This window comes from Rissa tridactyla, chromosome 4 (genome assembly GCF_028500815.1).
Source record: "Rissa tridactyla isolate bRisTri1 chromosome 4, bRisTri1.patW.cur.20221130, whole genome shotgun sequence".
NCBI lineage: Eukaryota > Metazoa > Chordata > Aves > Charadriiformes > Laridae > Rissa > Rissa tridactyla.
Window position 1 is genome coordinate 41,734,610 of NC_071469.1, and position 20,298 is coordinate 41,754,907.

General features: G+C 45.0%; 1 protein-coding gene across 4 annotated transcripts in view; it reads right to left on the reverse strand.

Annotated features, from left to right (window-relative positions):
- Positions 1–20,298, reverse strand: part of SLC8A3 (solute carrier family 8 member A3) — a 117,311-nt gene that overhangs the window by 87,026 nt on the left and 9,987 nt on the right. For all 4 annotated transcript variants that reach the window (XM_054200591.1, XM_054200589.1, XM_054200590.1 and 1 more), the window contains exon 2: positions 7,762–9,573. In XM_054200591.1, coding sequence (XP_054056566.1) covers positions 7,762–9,527 — 1,766 coding nt within the window. In that variant the 5' untranslated portion in view covers positions 9,528–9,573. The remainder of the gene's footprint in view (positions 1–7,761; positions 9,574–20,298) is intronic.

Genomic DNA, 20,298 nt, shown 5'->3' on the forward strand with positions numbered 1-20,298 from the left:
AGGTAAATCAGAAACAAGCCACACTGCTAGCAACAGGTAAATCATCCCTTATTTGAAACAGCTGCCACCTTCCACCAGGATCAGCTGGTTCTATTTAGCCACAACAAAAACACGCTGGGGAGATTTTTAGACTCTGCTGTTCTCATCTCATTCAGAAAAGGAGAAGCCCTTATTTAACTCAGAAACTTTGCTGGTGTACTGATCTGTTAGAAGTCACAGACACGTTACAATGATGCTGTAAGTAATATTCCCTCAGTTCCCACTATGGGTTAAGAAAAAACAAACCAGCATATACTCAAAGTGATAGATGGTCTATCAAGCCTTGCTGCCAGCATCTCTTCTTACCCCCTGAAGCTGCATCATTCAAACTGTGCCTTCTCCTCCTTCTAATAGGTGTGAAACAAATATGACCTATGCCTCTGCAAACCTGTGTGTAAAGGGAACGATGTCCAAGCCACTCATTTGCAAAGGTGCTCCACACAATAAGGCATGAGCCAGTATGAGTAAAGGAGGAAAGGCTCACCCAAGCCACGGGTAGACTTGTTTTATCTTGAATCAGTTATGGTCTGTTGTTTGTTTTTAAACCAAAAACTTGGCTGTGTCTTGTGGCAGGGTGAATTTCCCTGCGTTTGCTCTCAACTAGCAATATCGCTGCCCTGATACCTTCCAGAATGTCCCTTCCAAGGGCTTCCTACTCCAGGAACCCACGAGCATGCCAGGGGCTTCTCTGCTAGATCAGAGCACGCGCCAGCTCTGAAGAGCCGATCTCTACCACAAACACCTCTTTTCAGCTGGGGTCCCTAGCCTCCCCTGTTTAATGCTGTCACATAAACTCATACAAATACCTCCTTGGATGGGCAAGAAGTCACAGTCTCCGAGACAGGATGTTGTTTGTCCTTCTGTGTGGACAGATGGCAAGTATGTGCCCCCAAACACCTGCCAACAGGACTATCTGGGGAAGTAAAGGTCAGCTTGGGGCTTCTCTTCTTCCCAAGGATGGTTCCACAGTCTCACATTACTGCAGGCTGATTTTACATACGCTCCAGGAACAGTCCCCTGACACCTTACACTAATCCCCTGCAGGCCACACCACCTAGACCTCACAGGGAGACTACAGCAGAAACCCAGAGCATGTGTGTGCCTTTGTGTGTAAAGGACTTCAGTTAAATTAGAAACTGCTACTGTTAGGAACAGTAACATGAGAATTTCACAGCAAGAAGCAAATACGACAGCCTTTCACCACTGGCAACATAGTGGGGGAAAGTGTTTTGGTTTTTTGTTTTTTTTTTTTTTTTTTTTTAACAGGACAGCTGCTACTGTTTCCCCTTAAACTGAATTTTAATTCAGTTAGGAATTAACTAGGAATTCAATAGGAATCAAGAACTTCTAATTTATGTGAAGGCATAGGAAGAGAAAGCCAGAAGGAGCTTACCCACTGATGGAAACAACCTTGAGAAGAGTTTGGAGGATTCAATCTTAAATTCAGTCTCAGGAAATCTCTAACGGGAAGGAAGTGTGTCCTGAGAGAAGGAAACCATCAGCCTCACACAACAAATTCTCATTGCCTGGAGTCCCACTAATTAGTCTTAATTTTTTGAGCACTGTTCTTCTCAGTTCCCAGAGCCTTAGGATCAACGCACGGTCTATGAAAGCTGTCGAACAAGAGTTCTGACTAGATTACCAAAATAATTTTGTTATGACCTTGGTCATTAATTGGAGTCATCACAGCCGATATAGATAAACCAAGGTCTGCAGATGCAGCACACCTCCATGTCACATGACCAAAATTTCATTTAGGAAAATGAGCACCCAAAACCACGTTACTGTTGACAGCCTGGGGGAATAGTGAGATATTGCAGCTACTGCCTATACCTGTACCGATCTGATTCGTAATAGCTGGGGAAAGGTCAGTGAATCTGCATAAGTTCACTGTGGTCCTGAGTAACAGGAAATTATAAGCTTGATGAGTGCAGACCTTCCTCTGGATAGAGCACAGACCAGCAGTTCAGGGAGATCAGTTTTATTCCTGTCTTTTCCTCTGATCTTCTGGGTAATCCAGAGAGAACTGAAGTCGCTTTCTCTGCATTTTCCCCCCCCCATATACAAAATTCAAATAATGTCCCTCAGTTTCCTTGAGGGACAAAAAAAAAGTGCTACAAGGTCTACTGACGAAACACCAAGCAAAAGAGCTAAGCATCATTAATAGGATTCCCCTCAAAATGCCACAACCATGACTGTGTAGGTGATCAAATTAAAAAATTAAGTTGACAGTTTCCTCAAGCACTGAATGGCAATAAGGAAGGACAGTTAATTACACCAAATCTCAGTATGATATCCTTCAAACAGACAACTGCTGTTCACCTTTCTCCACTATCACCTTCACCAGATCTGCTGGGGGAAGCTAACAGCCACCACAGCAGGACTACAAGCAAGGGGTTAGGGCCCAGGTACCTCTGCATGCAAGCATGGGTGGAGAAGAAAAGGAGGATGAAGGGATACTGACCTTCCCACCAACCAAGGGTGGCACAACAAACAGGAGAGAGGCCACCGGCGGCAGCAGCAGCATGTGGTGGGCTGCCTGGGGTAGTTGTTAACCACCAACCTTGAGGCACAGCACCAACCTGAGCTTGACCCAGCCAGGATCACCTCTGGCACAGCTCTGGCCTTCACATACAGAATCACCAAATGGTTTGGGTTGGAAGGGACCTTAAAGATCATCCAATTCCAACCCGCCTGCCATGGGCAGGGACACCTCCCACTAGACCAGGTTGCTCAAAGCTTCATCCAGCCTGGCAACATACACACACTCACACTCCATGAGCCACCCTGCCAGAAAATGCCTGAAAGCCCTAACAGGAAGAAATGCATGTGGCTTTCTACTGCTCAGTGTTGTAGCAGAGCTCTGGACGACCAGCCCCACTGTGCTAAGCATGCACTCAGAGACAGCCCAAGGCTCAAGGTGACTCCACGGAGCAGCCTGGGGGCTTCTCTGTAAAGAAGCAGACAAGGAGAGGCAACATGCAACTTGCCGACATCATCCTGCCTGAATCCTAAAGTCAAAAATAATCTCACTGCTTATCGAGGCAGGGTTAACGTGTTTGTCTTCAGCAGTCTCTGTACAAATGGAGGAGACAGCCTTCCTGTTAATGAGAGCTCTGCCTAACACATGTAGAGAAAAATTAGTGTAGGTTTCCACATCTTACCCAAGTTCAGCTATGCTGACTCTGCAAAGAGGTTCTGCAGGCCACTCGATGCCTGTTTAACACCACAGCATCTCTCAACACCCAGTTCCTTCCTGAGCCACAGACAATACTGTGGGAACTATGGACTCAGGGCAGATGACTACACCTCTAATAGCCTTCAGGTCCTGCAAGTAACTGAGCAACCAGCAACAAAGTAGGTCTCTTCGTCTAAGCCTTAACTCAGTATAGCTTCTGCTATACTTTTCATGGCCCCAGCAGAACTTGTCACTATATTCTAGCTGGCATATCAATTAGCTACCGGTAACTTCTGAATCTTCCTAAACTTTCTAAAGCAAGACCTAGACAAATTTCCATATGAATTTAAACAGTTTTAAACAGAGAAAGTTTAAATTAAATTTAATGACTTGCTGGGAGTTCCCTTTATTATGCAAAAGGAAAATCCTTTAAAACTCAATTCACTTCTTGCTGCTGGCCCTTAATGATTTCTTTATTGCTTGGACATGATAAAGCAGCTGGGTCAATCATCCTACATTTTCATGGCTCCAAGAACCTAACATTTATTTCCATACAAAATCATTTAACAGAAAAGCGTTCAGTCATCTTCAAAACAAAACAAAACCAAACCATACCACACCACCCCCTCACCCTCCCTCAAAAAAACAACCCACTAAGTTTTGGGCTTGATTTCTTGAGGGTTTCCTTTTAGTCAACAAGCGAATTAGGATTCTGCTTCAGCTGATTAGGTCATTTCTGACCCTTGCTGGAGCACAAGCTTGTACATAACAAATGTATGGAAAAAGAGGCAGTATAATCAAATATTTAAGACCAGATCAACTCCTTTCTCAACAGATGACAGCATTCAAGATTATATGGCTGGATTTATAGCTATCCAACACCCATACACATCCACACACACACACATTTCATGGGACCATATTTCAGTAATAACTGCATTGTTTCAAGTCTTCTCATCTCAACCTGCCCGCTCTTGTGCTCCCACCCAACTGTGAGTAAGGAAACTTTGACCATGTTAGTCTAGAAAGAATCACAGAAGCAATAAGCAAGAGCCGGTGGCAGGATCCATTTCCCTCTCATTCTGTAACGTTTGCATCAACTCATCTTTTTTTAGTCCCACATCCCTTAGGGAAAGCCTCTTAAAAACAACCTTGACATAGTTTAGCTTATCTTGTTATATTTAAGTGAAGACCCCTTCTCCATTTAGTTTTCATGCAAAGTGCTTATCCTTGGCCCTAGGGATTTGGTAGGTGGCAGTGCTTCTCCTATAGTTTAATCTCCAGGATGGTGTGTAATCCAGTGCCCCTCAAATTAATCCAGCCATTGCTACACTTAAGGAGAGCTGACCTACAAACTACTTACAGATCGCCCACTGCTGCAGAACACGAGCTGAAGTTTATTTAATTCGTGTGTCAGAGAGCGAGCTGAGAGCGTGAACTGAAGCTTTTACTCTCCTTTGATTTACACTGATCTTTGTGGCTGCAGTTCTGCAGATCCTTAGCATACACACAGAGGCACAGTAAAGCATAGCACTGTCTTATGGGTTTGCAAGATACTGTTAATTCATTTGCCTCCTCCACGTCTCAAAAGCCTTTTCAAAGAGACTCCATGAGGAGAACAACAAGGCTAAAGCAGTGAGGGAGGCAGGACTCCATCTCGAATTTGTGTAAAACCACGAGCAGCTCCTACACCTGTGTGGAAACTAGAGCCCAGGTTTTACCTCTCCTAAGCAAGGGCCTAATGATTAGGCTGAAGTGGGAAGCACGTAACTTCTCACTGCTTTCTGACCCCCTGTCTTTGGCAATGCCTACACACTATCTTACTCTTCCCGCTTTCCCCTCTGTTCTGCACCAGGCTTTGTGGACCCTTGGTCCCCCCTTCAGTGCCCAGGGGACATCAGTACCTCACGGTGGGCTCCCAGCAGCAAGGCATTTAAGAGGCAGGGCCTAAAATATTCAGCCAGGCAACCCCTTGTCTCTTCGGTGACCCAGTGTCTTCATACAGTCTGGTACCAAGCAATACCATGACTAGTCACTCACACACTGCCCTCTAGGCCAGCAAAACTGCCCCAACACCCTATCCACTCATCTACCCAAACTAGTTTGGCTGACCAAAACTAAATAGTGCTTGTTGGAATAGCAATATTATGGGCCCAAATTCAGACCTAGATTACCTCATGTTTGCCTGCAGCCCAAATATTTGCTCAGAGGTTTTTTTTCTGTATTGAGATTTAGAAAGCAAAAAAGGAGGAAGAGATTAAACCTACCCATTACTGCTTCCAGGTTCCTACACCTGCTTCTACCTGCACCTCAAAGGAGAGCTGGCAAAGCTCAGAAACCAACATGTGTTTACTGAATTTAAAGGCCAAGGGTTGATTACTGAAAACTACCTTCACGTGTTTCCAACCCAAAACTCCATTCCCAGAAGACGTGGAGATTTAAAATTAAACTCAGGAGTGCATAAAGGCAGCCTGCTGGCTGACATGATCTCCTTCCACGTTAGGCTTATTAGTTTGATTAAGTGCTATGTTGAGACAGCCACACTAATTCTAGCTTCAAAAGAAATTCATCTTTGCTAGCCATGTAGTCTCCATGGCCACTGTGGCTATCAGGCTGTGTTCCTAGCAGTCTTCTGATTCAGAATTGAAAGCCACATTAATGCATTAGGTGTGGGCACAGCTTTAAGTACACCACAAAGGTCTCATCTGTGCTCTAGGGCATCTTCTCTGGGTCACAAACCACAGTGTTAAGCAACCTACACATACATGTTTTCTGGACTGCCTTCATTTTCATTAGAGTCTGTCCCACCAATGATACATATGGTTCTGCTGAACGTGATTTGTTTTAACGCAAGTGAAGCAACTATGTGGGTATGCTCTGACCTTCTGTCACACTTTTCAAAGACAAAAAGAAGTCTTCCATCAGCCAGAAACTACAGTTTCAAGTAAAATAGCTCATGGGCTTTTTCTCTGGTACCCCAAATCTGATGGCCTTTCAGTGATGGGTCTTTTTCAAGCAAGAAGAGTCTCTTTCCTTCAAGACCTGGCTGAAGCAAGGTAGTACCCATTATATTTTAGGTAGTCTACTCACAGGAGACTGTAACCACACAGCTGACATTCTTCTTCACTTTCTCTACAGAAATCAGCTTGCGGCTTAATTAAGGAGAATAACCTGCATGGCCCATCTCCCTGACAAGGCCAGATGAGGACTGCTGATCCTTTTCCGCCTCTGATAGTGGCTGAACTCAGCCAACCAGGAGCTCCTCTTCCTTTAAGAACACGTACTTATAATCAAGCATCAGGACTGCGGATAGTATCTGGTTTAAATGGTTTAGTGGGCTAAGGCAGAAAGTGCTATTGAATTAGGGCATCCCTACTCCATAGCATTTAATATATTAACATCCTTTTGGGTACTGTATTGGGAAGTTTGGTACAAAGATTTCCTTTCTCTGATGCCAGGTGCAAGTCTGCACAATTCTTCCTTTGATGGCTCAAGTGATTAGGTGTTAACAAGAGGAACCTAGGCACTTAACACCAGAGAGTTTTAGCACCAGGTTCACACCCCCCTTCCTCTCCCTACTCAGCTAAGGGATTTTTCTCATTCCCCAATAATGTTAACAGCAGGTACTTAAAGCAATTAGACATTATCGCCTCTCTGGTCTTTATTACTTCCTAGCTTCCTATCAGCTACTCTGTACACAATAAAAGAGCTGAATTAACAGGACTGGTACAGACTGTTTTGCTTCTCTTCTTTATTCTGTATGAAAACACTGGGTCATGGAGCCACATGGACAGGCTGTGAGCTGCAGTGCTTTAGACCATTATTGCCAATTGCCATGGTATTTTACAAGGGGAAAAACCACAGGTAGTAAAAGAACAGACATAGGGAGATCATAGAGAATGTGATGTGGGGAATATGGGTACACCATAGGGACAAAGAGGCTGGAAGGATTTCCCAAGTCCAGCAGAACAGTTTGCAGCTGTGCCCATGCTGTGAATTAGCTGCCACACTGATCTGCAAGTGGCACAGGCAGCCTAGGGACAGAGGTATGATGTATTGCTCCTGTGCAAATAAAGCCCCACATCTACTGAGAAGCTCTTGCTAGCCTGCGAATAACTGTTGTAAACTTGTCATCTAGGGACAGCAATAAACTCCTGTGCCCTCTATGTTTGGTGTTCAAGAAGAGGCTTTCCCATATTTGCCCAGCCAGGTAAAAGCTGGCCCTTTTTCTTCTCTTTCTACCTTAATTCTCCTTTAACCCTTAGCTTTAGTACAGGACGTCAGAGAATGATATATTTTCCTCCCTGTCACCCCCCTCCGCAGTATTTCTAAGCCTCACTTTGTCATTTCCAAGAGGGAAGGGACAAGAGCTTTGAGCTCTTAAATCCTGCTGTCGGTTCTTGCCTGAAAGAGGTAAGTAGAGAAACTGAAGGAAAGCTGAAGAAAGAAGCCTGTCCCTTGTCAGCATTCACCTGTAATGGAGGCAAAATGTGGGGTTAAACACCAAAACTAGACCCAGGAACAGAAATGAATGGCGTACTTACACAGTTTCATCATTCTTGAACTCCAACTCCCCGTAAGTGTCTTCAAAGTCTTCTCCACCTCCTTTTGCTGTCCCTTCTACTGTCCTAAATGGCACTATGACTGTACCCCGAGCACCTGATGTCCTTAGGACTTTGACTTCCATCACACCAATGCTTTCACTGACATGTATAACATCACACTCAAATGTGAAGATGCCAGCATGGTCATCATCCAGTATAGTCACTGTGGCCACACAAGGAGAAGCCAATATGGCCTTTGGATACGGGGAGTTACTGAGCTCTGGAGGTTCCTCACTCTCCACCACACGGAGGTTACTGAGCCGCACAAAAAAATGCTCATCTTCCTCAAAGATATCATCATCAATAATTCCCACTGAAAACTCCTTCTGTGTCTCCCCTGATTTCAGGACAACAGTCCCCTCTGTGAACTCATAGTCAGCACCAGCATTGGCAGAGCCATCCTCTGTTTTATAGTCCACATAGATGGTCTTGGACATGTCCCCTCCTTTCCGCACCACTGTCAGGAGAACAGCACCACAGTTCTCAAGACACTGGTAGGAGCATGGGTCAAAATAAATTTTGGAGATGAATTCCTCAGGTTCATCTGGCCGCACCTCATGCAAGCTGGTGCTCTTCTTGGCTTGCTCAGCTGCATGCTTCTTCAGAATATTGCCAGCTCCCGTCATCATTCTGGTAGCCTGAATGCGATAAAAGGCTCTGCTCTTTTGCTGATGAGACAAGGCATAGTAGTTAGCCATTTCTACCAGCTGGTCCAAGTCCTTTTCTGGGTGCTTTTGCTTCAGGTCCTTAAGGATCCGGATCATCTCTTTGCGAGATTCATCCACCTCTTTCCCTTCCACAGTCACTAAGTTTCCATCCAGAAAGTGGGAGTTCATCATCTTGCCATCCATCTCAATTCCCTTAGGGTGATCACCTTCTGATTCTATGATAATGCCCCTGTGCTTGTCAGTACGGTACTTTTTGTGCATATACTTATAGAAAAGCAGACGTCGATCTGCTATCCAAGCCAGAAGGACGCAAAGTGGAAAGAAGAAAAGTGTGAGCAGACCTTCCCAGACCTGAACCACACCTGGAGAGAAGACAGCAAGGATCATGTACAACCAGATGTAAGCAAAGATGCTCCATGCAGCTGTGACAAAGAAAACCCTCAGGTGTTTTATCTTTCTGGTTTCCCCATCAGGGATCACATAGACACAGATGGCAATGATGATAAACATATTGAAAGCAGCGCTGCCAACAATTGTAGACGGGCCCAGGTCTCCAGCTATGAATCCATGCCCACACACTTCTATCAGAGACAGAAGGATCTCAGGAGCAGAGGAACCCAGAGCCATAAGGGTCAAGTTGGAAACAGTTTCATTCCAAATCCGAATGGTGGTTGTCGTGGTCTCTCCATTGGGTTTCTTAATCGTGATTTCTTTCTCTTGCGATGTGATGACCTCTATAGATGCCATGAAACGATCTGCAATGATGGAGACTCCAAGGAACATGTAAATCAGTGCTACAAAGTATACGATAACACGGGCAATTTTGTCCCCAAGGGATGGGTTTTCTGGATACCATATTGGCAGGATAACACCTTCCTTGCAGTCAAAAGATCCTGAACACGAGCTGTTTTGTACTGAACTGGTTGAGTCTCCCGTCAGGCCAGCATCCACCTGCAAACCATGCAAAAACAGCACAAAAGTAACCAGCCCAAAATGGAGGAAGGCCGAGGTGACAGGCTGCAAGCTTAACCACGCCATACACAAGATGCAACTTCCACTGTGTAGATCCAAAAAGGCCGAGAACCTGAAACAAACAAAACAGAGAGGGGGGAGGGAAGCATGAGAGAAAAGGAAGATGCAACATTTACCCAAACGCACTTCAGTATCTCACCACTGAAGAGTACTGGTAGAGATGAAGGGGTTGTCTCTCTGTCACTTTGAAGAAGGTATTTAGCAGGGACTCTAACAAACTGCAGCATTTACATGCCCAGCAGAGGAAGATCAATTGCTAGAAAAGTAACTCAGAGGAAAAGTGTACATATATAATAGCCCACTCTTGACCTACAACATGTGCAATAGGAGTACTGAGTGCTCAGCCGCCACTCATCTAATGATGCCATGGTGTTCACCAGCATGCAGCACTTCAACTCAGCATGACAAACCAATCTAAAGGCTCCCCTGTCTCACTACTCATGGGATAAGACAAGTCAAGGAATCACTAGCAACACAAGAAGCACTACGGAAGGCCAGTGAGCAATCTCCAAATTAAGTTCATTTGTTGGACATAATTCAGTTACAAATTATGGATTTGGCCTTGGTGGCCAAACCATCTTCACAGCCAGCCCCTCCCAAAAGGTTGTAGAGTCTCCAGAAGGGTCCCAGGGCTCCCCTAACCTTCTGAGGCACAGGCCCTCTGCATTAGGAGGTAGCTGTGTCAGCCCAAAAATGAGGCAAAGGACTCATGTGCTTGGCAAAGCACCTAGGGCCATTTTTCACTAGTCTTTCCATTGCAATCTGGAGGATCACATTTTACATCAATAATCCTGCTTTTAAATGGTCACAGAAACCTATAAAACCACCAGACTTATAAAAATCCGTGCTCAGGAACCCAAAAGATACAGAAAAACATACATACCTACAAACATTCCCTCTGCATCCCTAAGAAATCGATTTATTTTCAAATACCCCCTAATATGAAAGTAATATCTAACCTAAAATACTAGGCAAAACCAAAGGAGCTATCGATGTGTCACATAGATTTGGCATATCGCTGCCCAGTAATGCCTTCTGTTACTTATGGACTATATCGCTCCAGGGCTTGCACCACTTAAAATTGGATTCTGAACTCTTCACATTGTCACAGACCACGCTATTCTCCTTCCTTTATATCATGCCTCTGGAAGAATGTGATCTCAGGCTTAGCTGACAAATCACATTTGTGAGTCTAGACACAGCCAAGTATCTCACAGGAAACATCAAACTTAATAGCAGCATTATCTACAGCACTTAGAAGGTTCAAGAGCCTTAACTCCCACCAACTTTCATTGAGGTTTCTACTGCCAAATCAGTAGGGCTGGGATTAATTTCCCCTACTGCAGCTCTCTAAATCTTGGGCAGTAAGTTAAATGAAGTCATTTAGGCCCCCTTTGTAGTTAGAGACAGTCGCTTCCAGGGGACAATCCTTCCTGTCCCACCCCTGTTCTGACCCAAAAGATGTATTTAAGACACACATCTTTAGAAGGGATTTTGTCCTTTTCCATCTCTCTCCATGGTCTCAAGAGGGTGCCCAGATAGCCAATTTAGAGCAGATGCCAAACCTTCAGATGGCAGCAGTTCAAAGATATGAACTGGCCCCTAACTAAGCACTTGAGGAGGTCCCTCCCCTCTCCCTTGCTCTGTAAATATTACAGGAAGCATTTTAATGTTATCAGCATTAACAAATGCATCTCAAATGGCTATTTTATCATGTTGTGTCGCTCGCCTCTTTTCAAAAGCAGGTGCAATCTTCCTGATATCAACAAAAACGTTTTCAACTTTCAGATAAAAATCTATAAAGACAAGCGAAACAGGAAGGAAAGCATGAACAAGGACTGCAAATGAACAAAACCGCTCTTGACAAAGCACAGCAGAGGGGAGAGAATTGATTATGCAGTATCAGAATCACAAATCCATATCTGACACCCTTGATATGAAAAAACAACATACTTCTTCATGCTACCTGGACTAATTCAGAAGAGAGAGATTCTCCCACATGAGCCTATTTACCTTCTCTCTCCAATGCCTACTTATCTGCCTGTCTACCCTAGCCCCGCTGCCTGGCCAAGTCCCCGGGGGTCAAGAGGGACCTCAGCCCCAGTGAGGGCTGTTAGCCAGACCCAGCCCTAGCCCCAGCCCCAGCCTCGAAGTCTCGTTAAAACGCCTCGCTGCCTGCATAGCTCAGGGTCACAGGGAAGGCTGAGCTACCTGGCACATACAGCTTGGGTTCAGTTTGGCATTCCCGTTGTGTCTTCCATCCCGCTCTGCATGGTGTTTCATCGGATTTCTGGCTGCAGGATGTTGGGGAATCCCTAAGAAAGGGCCAGTGAACACATGCAGAGGGACTATGAGCAGCCAGCCCAAGATCTCTGGGCTGCAAGGTAGATCTGTGCCCATGCACAGTGAAGGTGACACGTTCCAGGTGCCTCTGACTGAAGGTGCACACAGACACCAACTGCACAAGCACAGCAGCTCCAAAAACACCCTGGGCACATCAGACCATCCTTTTCCGTACTGCAATTGCTGGCAGGTATCCACCAACCTCTTGACACTTCCAGCTCCCAGCTCCTACCTAACTGTACAGCAGCCAGTAGGTGCTGTGTCTTCCAAGATCAGCCATGTAGAAACGGCTGACAGAAAGACAGGAGTAATTTCAGAAACATCTACGTGACTCAAGAACCTAAATTTGGTTTCAAAAATGACTTAAGAGTCTAAGTATCACTTAAATTCAGAGTCTTGTCTAGGAATAGTACAATGACTAAACTACCCTCTGAAATAAATCACTGCTACCACCAGCCTCCCTCTCTGTGGGACAACCAACTTCTGTAATTAACACTATCTGTCTACCTTCTGTAATGCTGTGATGGTTTCTATTGCTAGCCATTGCTCAACACGCTCCAGGACCTTGCCAGTCCTTCTTAAATTTTTAATTTGATTTTAAGCAGAGGGCAATTTTATTACTATTCCTCAAACTAATTTTATATTATTTCAAAAACAACCTCTACCAGCATAGCCTCTGTTTACGTGTTAGGACCTCCAAACTCAGGCTGTGGGTTGTAGACCAAAATCTCAGAATTTGGGAATACTCTTCTTCACTGGTTTTCACTCGCTTTGACAAACATTTTAATGTTAAGCAGAGGTCACAACCATTTTCTAAAATGATACAATGACCCAATCCTGCAATTCTTTGACACAGATAAAACTCTCCAGTGGGATCAACAGGAACTTTGCCCACAGACACACTGCCCAATAAGATCTTAATATGTGTTCATTAACGTGAAAAGCATTAACCTAACCAATCTGAAAAACAGAGTGAAGCATTCTTACTGTCATCCCCCACTTGGGAACTGGTGCAAAAGTGCTTTACAACATAGAATAAAACTATTAAATTTTAAAACTGCTGTTAATAAAACATTGAGATAACAGTTTTAACATTCAGATGACAGAGGACAGAAGAGTTAAAACTCACTCTGTAGCTCTAGGTCAGCAAGGTTGCTTATACAAGGCGCAAGTTTGCCCTCAGATATATCTTCTAAACTCGGTCCAGAAATCACTGGAGGGGACTTTCATAGCTCTGGCCTGCCCAGAGTGAAGTAGACATGTCCCCTACCCCTCCTCTAAGCAGCAGAATTAATCTCAGCAGAGCTAACTGTGACAAGAGCCACCCTTTAGCACGAGTCCTGCTCTGAGGACCGAGCCTCCAGGCGGGCTTGCAGCACAGTCCTGAGTCACAGCTAGTCACCCAGAAGGCATCACGGTGTCACTCCTCCAATGCCAGTGCGACAAAACACATCCACATCTGGCGCAGAGAGGTGTCATTCCAACAACGTCACTGCCGTGGCCCTGTGGGATGTAAACAGGAGGCTGCAGCAACAGTGGAAGTCAATTGGTGTTGGGTGATCTTTGGCGTATAAAGCCATGGTATAAACACAATGATCATAATTTCCACTACCTCTTTGCTACCAGACGTCATTTTCTCCTACAGGTCTCTGCCCCACTATTGCTATCACATTGAATACATGCAAATAAGATACTGAGCGAAGTGTCTCCTATCTGGTAGGATAAGTTCAAGGCATACAATTGATGCAAAAGAGAGAAAAATAGCTGAAAGCATCCACGCAACAGAATGAGCTACTGTTCAATAGCAAGGCTCCAGGAAGATCCATAACAGTTATTTTAGCAGGAGGAACTCCTTCTTCTACAAGAGTTGACAATGGCCACGTGATCCATAAATCCACAAATAGAACCCATAAATAAAAAGATCAGTTCTTGAAATACTTCTGGAGACACTCCAGAAAGTAGCATGGGCCACGCTTGTCACAATTAAGCCTGCAATAGTAAATGACTTTTAGACAACTATCAAGCTCCTTACATCTTTTATAATAGCTGAGTTTCAGAAGACTGATGGTTCGTCTGCTGTGGGCCTATATTGAGGTAGAAAGCTGGGAAGGCTATACTTATCCCTTATAATCTAGCTTTTTGTATACAGCTGCTCACATGACTCTAAAGGCAAGGATATTTGCAAAAGGAAGCATTCACAACAAGAAATAAAATCAAGGGGCAACATAACACAGCGATGGCCGCTAACACATAACCTCCACATACTCAGTTCCCAAGATTGCTGCTCGGTAAATAGAAAACAAAAGGCAAACCTCTAAGTCCCTATTAATTTCTTATTTACGCAAAATTCCCCTTAAACCATCATAAAAAACTTTGGATTTGACCTGCAAATAAGATTAGGTTGTCTGGCACCTCGCTCTCCTTCCCCTCTCCCTCCCACCCTGCAAATAAGTCAGACACACAGAGCACATCCGTGGCCATATATCCTCTCTCCCCTGACTCGAGACTGGCCAGGAAAGGCTGCTCATTATGTCTGAGCCCTGTTCAGGCGTGGGCGCTGCACGAGGGCCAGACAGAGACATCTCCAGATCAAGGATTTTGTCTACTCAGCAAGCATCTGTCCCAGAACAGAGCGGATACAGCGCTGCTATTAGTGTCGTCTTATAGCCCCGCTCCGAAGCTGGAGGAGACAGAAATGAGGTTCAGCTTAATAACAGGGCCTCACATTCCTCAGCTCCAAAACACATAAAAGCTTTTTGATTGAGCACGTGGGCTTTTTGATAAGCATCAGCAAAAATTGAAATTATAGCCTTTCTGCCAAAGAACGCAAATAACTGAGTTTCAACAGAAGAGGTATTACACCTAATTCACACTCCTCCCTCCCCCAAAATCAAAGCGTAACAAAACATTTAATGCAAAACAAAGCATATTTTTCAACTGGCTCCATCCAAACACTATTGAGCCCTTTGCTCATCACTACAAGAGCGCCCAGAGAGTAAGCTAAAAGCCTAAGTAGTGTAATCAGGTCCATTTTGCCAGACAAATGCAAATTTCCAAGCACAGACCTGTCCTTAAATCATCACACTGATGGCACGCACCTATCTGATACGAGCACAGCCATGGACCCCAAGCTGACTTTACATAGGTTACTGCACAGCAATAGGTAGTTCAGCTCCCTACTACTGCACCAGGTAGGTTTTATGAGGAAAAAAGCAATGTAACTCATGTTTAAGCCCTAACAGATCCCCGCAGTTTGGCTCTATGGAAAAGTTACGGCGGGGAGCTGTAGGTGCTTTGCACTTCCCAGCAAACATGCCAAAACCCAGAATTAGCTGCCTACAGAATAACCTCCTCAGTACGTGTCAAAAGCAGCCTTTTTTTTTCTCTCAAGATCATGCAAAAAGCTACCATAAAAAACCCAGCTTTCGTAGCAAGTCTTTTAATATTTACAAGCTCTACTAATTTGTGTAGTTCCTACCATTCTAGCACGGTACACGGGTGTTAATTGACATAATGACTCAAGCCTACTGATTCCTTACAGAAACGCTGCAGCAATGGGATGCAGTTACATTTGGTGATCCCAAGGGCTGACCCAAACCGAGCACAAGTCCGTTTACAGCTAAGAGCAACCTCCCAACACTAAACTTGCCCTGGGGAATTGGTCCGTGATGGTATTTCTGTATTTTAGTATCCATGATGCTCCTGGAGAAGCAGTGCCATAAATAGCTAGCCCATAAAGATGCCCACACTTTATTGTCCCCTTCTGATACGGCACCGGCTGCACTTGACTGGCCGGGCATTTTACATCCTCACTCTCATCCCAGTTGAAGAATATTCATACAGGACAGATGGATATATATGGATATAGGAGCTGTGGTTTATGCTCTGTGCACAGCTACGTAAAGGAGGAAAAAGCAGACACTGAAGGAAACACAGCCACGCTCCTGAGAGCCGTCCTTATTTATGGTGTGGGCTAGCGCAGCCTCCTTGGGAGGCTCTTCCATTCCCCATACATGTCCATATGTCTCAAATTCCTCAGGCTAAGGGACAGCAAGCATTACCCTTTTAATTTTTTCCCCCAGAACTGTAGCCTTTTTTACATTCAGAAAACAAAACCTGGTATTTAGGCTGACATATAGATTAGTAGTGGCCATCCTCCTGCTTAAAAAGCATATTATCTACTCTGATACAGATGGCTTTTTTCCTTTTCATTAATACTACACAATCTCACTGTTGTTTTTCTAAATGGTGTTTTGTAGTACTTTCGAGCGGCCAGTTCACACAGGAGATACAAGGGACCCCAGAGGTCATCTGGTCCAACCCCCCTGCTCAAGCAGGGCCGCATAGAGCCAGCTGCCCAGGACCACGTCCAGTTGGTTTCTGAATATCGAGAGGATATTCAAGGATGAAGGATGGAGTCTCCACAACCTCTCTGTGTAAACTGTGCCAGTGCTCAGTTACCCTCACAGTAGAAAAGTGCAGGTATGGAGGCCAAGCCTGCTCATGACAACCACATCCAGTGTTGGTGCTCTCAGGGCACTCGGTACAGACTGCACTGGGAGCTCACTGTAGTGCTTAGGTGACAACTGCGCTCACATTTGGGAAAAAGTCACTGTCCTGGCCTTTTGGAAGTTGCTGGAAAGACTCCATTGCACATTTGGGGGCAGATCTTCCAACATCAGTCTTTTTATTGTGTTTAGAGGTATTTCTAAACATAATTAAAGCCTTTCGGTGCTTGAATACCAGTGCACATCTGAAAACACCATTCTTCACAGTCTTAATGGCCCCAAATTGAGAGGGCAGGTACTTTCGAGGGCCTTCTTCAGGGCCTTGATTTTATGCCTATGATGTGAAAGGTCCCAGTGAAGAGGCTGAAAGTCCTTCCTTTGAGGTTCAGGAGGAAATAAAGAAGTGGAGCTACTGGGTCACCCACTCGGCGTCCCCCCTGCCTGTTCCACAGACTGCAGCTGACGGAGACAACCCGGAGCAGCCACCCAACAACGCGTGGGGTTGCAATAGGCGCTGAGTCCTCTGCTGCAGCCTTCAAGGCACCGGTTTTCATCACTCTCTGTCTTGCTGGTTTATAAAGAGCAGCAAAGACTATTGGGGGAGGAGGGGGCAGGGGGACTGGGGGAGTGGGAAGGGAACAAAAATTATTCCAGCGGTGTGAGGAAAACTTCTTGTCAGTAAAAGACATTTTATGTACTGCCTGTGGCAGCACACAGGGTGTGTTATTTACTGCTCCTGCTTCACGGACATATTATACTGCTGGTTCAGGTGCCACCATCAGAGTGCAACTTATCACCTAGTGACTCACAGCATCCTAGAGGAAAGATGACAGCGGCAACTCATGACATTTCTTTAGCGCTCTGGTGACAGATCTGCAACAGCTACAATTAAAGACCCTAGGATTTGTTGTCAACAGTGCATTTCTGCTGCAGAGCCAGTAGTTATTTGTACACAGAGGCAGGCTAAGTGGTAAATAAGAGGGGGACAAGTGTTGTAGTCATATCTCACCCCCTTTAGATCCAGAATTAGTTAAGAAAAATACAAGTTCTCTGACAGAAAACACTCGCTTGAGGCAAACAAAACAAACCGTATGATGTGTGGGATTGGATGCAACAAGTAGCCAGACAGAGAGCCCTTCCCCTGCCAGCTCATGGGCTCCTGGGGCAGCCACCAGCCAGCCATGCTGGGTGCTAACCCTGGCAGCTGGGGCACACACTGCTCCGATCCTCCAGAAATCGGCCTGTTTCTTTCTTAACTTCTCCTCCAAGAAAAAAATAAAAAATTTCAGATTTTTTTTTTTGTCCAAATACAGCAAAAAATAAGTTTTTACCAAAAATGCCACATCACGCACAACAGAAATTATGAGTCCTCCACAAGTCTATTCAGAAGGACTTGTTCCCAGCTTGGTGAGAAAGAAAATATTTTAAAAGTGAATGGAGGCAGAGGCAGCACAAATGGGAAACTGGGCAGAAAACAGGGAGGGGAGAAGAGAAGGAGAAGGCTGCGCTTCAGAAATTATCTTCACTGCTGCAGCAGAGAACAAGCGGCTTGTCATTTGTCATGTTAGACTGAAGACTTCTACGCTCCTCTGTGCGATGGGCACAGAAAAGGAGTAGATAGGAAAGGCTCTCGCTTAGCCCAATTAGCATAGGTTTCACAGAATTTGTCAGACTAGAGCCAGAAGAGTTGTCTGGTCCATGCCTCAGGGGCCGCCGCTGCATTGTTCCCCTTGTGAACATTATTTCCTAACACTTTGTCCAGCCCAGTTTTAAATTACCCAAGTGACGGCATTTCCACAACTTGCCATAGAGACTCTGCCACGATGTAATTTATCTCAGAGGTTTTAGCCGTCTTCCTTATATTTAGGATGAAATTAAGAAAATTTATGCTGCTAGTTCTCATTATCCTGTCCTTGGAGCACTCTCAGCCATTCTCCTCCCTGCCTGAGATTTACATGCTTCAGATACTTGTAAATAGCTGTTCTCCTCCACAGTTATTCTTTGGCCAAAGCACACAAATTTATTTTAATCTTTATAAATTAGCCCAGGCTGCCCTTTAATCATTTATCTTGATCTCCTCTTGGTTCTCCATCTTCGAGGCGGTCGGAAGCAGCTGGGTATCTGTTAGCAACATACCTCAGTGCTTGTTCCCATCAAAACCAGCAGCAGATCTGCTCTTGTTGGAGCAGGCAAGCCAAGCCTGGGCAGCCAAGTCTCGCCCTGAGCTCAGCTCTGCCGTCCAACAGGTTTTCATGAGGTACTGGACCGTTGCAAAGATTAAATCTAGATTGCTATACATAAACTCGCTGTGTTGCTCACTTTCGAAGGTCTCTCTGCCTGTTTGCTGTGTCCCCAGCGCGGTGGGGCTTCCGCGAGGAGCACCGTGCTGACTGGCATGTGTAGAAGCAAAGCAGAGATTTCCAGAGTTTCAACCAAAAAGTCAGGGTCTCCAGCTGAGAGGAGGGAAATACACTGTAACACGCTCACTGCTTCTGCGGATCTGAGCACAGCAGGAGGCATGAAAAATGAACTGAGCTATGGGTTATCCTCAAAATACCTCCCACTTCACTTGGAAGGTGCCAAAACCTGTAAATCCACCCATTTGAATACAGTTATCAAATAAGATTTCACACAGCACACTCACCCTTTGCTGACACATATACCCACGTCTGTCTTATTGACAGAGATGTCTTAATCATTTGGTGGTTTTTCAGCTGCTAATTCTGCAACTGCTTTAAAAAAATAAACCCTCGCATCTACCATGATAAATTCATTCTTCATAAGTCCAGGCTGTTTATTGCTCTTTGTTCATTTATGCACTAGCTGTTTACAGATTCTCTCTTAACATTAGTTCTGTTACTTGCTAGAGACTCAAGTCATATTTACCATATGGTAATTGCAGAGATGACACGGACAACAAACAGTGGAAGCTGAGCTGCTACGGCAATTACAGTAAGTGGCAGCAGTCTCCAGGCTATCTGCTGCCCCACCTTTATTTCTTCTCCCCCCACCCTCTCACGGCTTTCCTTGTGGGCTGTATAAAGCCATACGCCACTCCGATCTCCATAGCACAGACAGGTGGAGATTTGTTCTTCACTATGGCATTACCAGACAGGATCATCCACCTTTTTCCTTTCAGTCTGGGTTTCAACTGCAGGTCTGCTCTCCCTGGCTGTCCGCCCCACTCTGTCCTGTCAAGGGTGGGTAATCTGAAACACTGCCTGGAGCTAGTCACTCTCAATACCCACGTTTTTTCTCTCACTGTTACTGCAACACTAACTTCCTCCTCTGCCCCTGGATGGTCTCAATATGTCTCAGATATTTCACTGAGGGAGTCGCAAAGGACCAGATTTCACAGGGTAGTTAGAAACATAATGGCGCAGCTCTTTAACCCACTTGGACACCTTGACCCCATTGAAATCACAGATTTTCCACTGGACACCTAAACGTGATTTAAAATTCCTGCAGAAAACCAAACAGATGACTATGAGAGGAGGTCACTGCTGTCTTCTTCAAAGAAAGACATGAGGTCTATTTCTTGGTTCCTGCCAAGAGCACTGGGGAGGTCCCACACCCAAAAAGCATAGGGCTTGATCCTTCAAGGAGAGTCAAAAAAATAAAGATTACTTAAATGTGTATGCCAACTTGTGTGTAGTGCATACAACAAAGCACCGTGTCCGAAAAGGACAAGGCTCCTCCCTTGCCATTTCTAACATGCCTGCAATGACAGTCTCCTAATTCCCCAAGTCTTAACTTAGATACTAGCGAGGAACATTTGAAAACTGGACGCAGGGCACCGTATATCAGAAGAATTTCCTAGCAAAATACATAATAATCACTCTGTTGTTTATCTCCAAAATGGAAGAAACAGCATTTTCATTGCATTCAGAGCACTACTTACACCAGCTTCCCTTCCTTGACCCTCC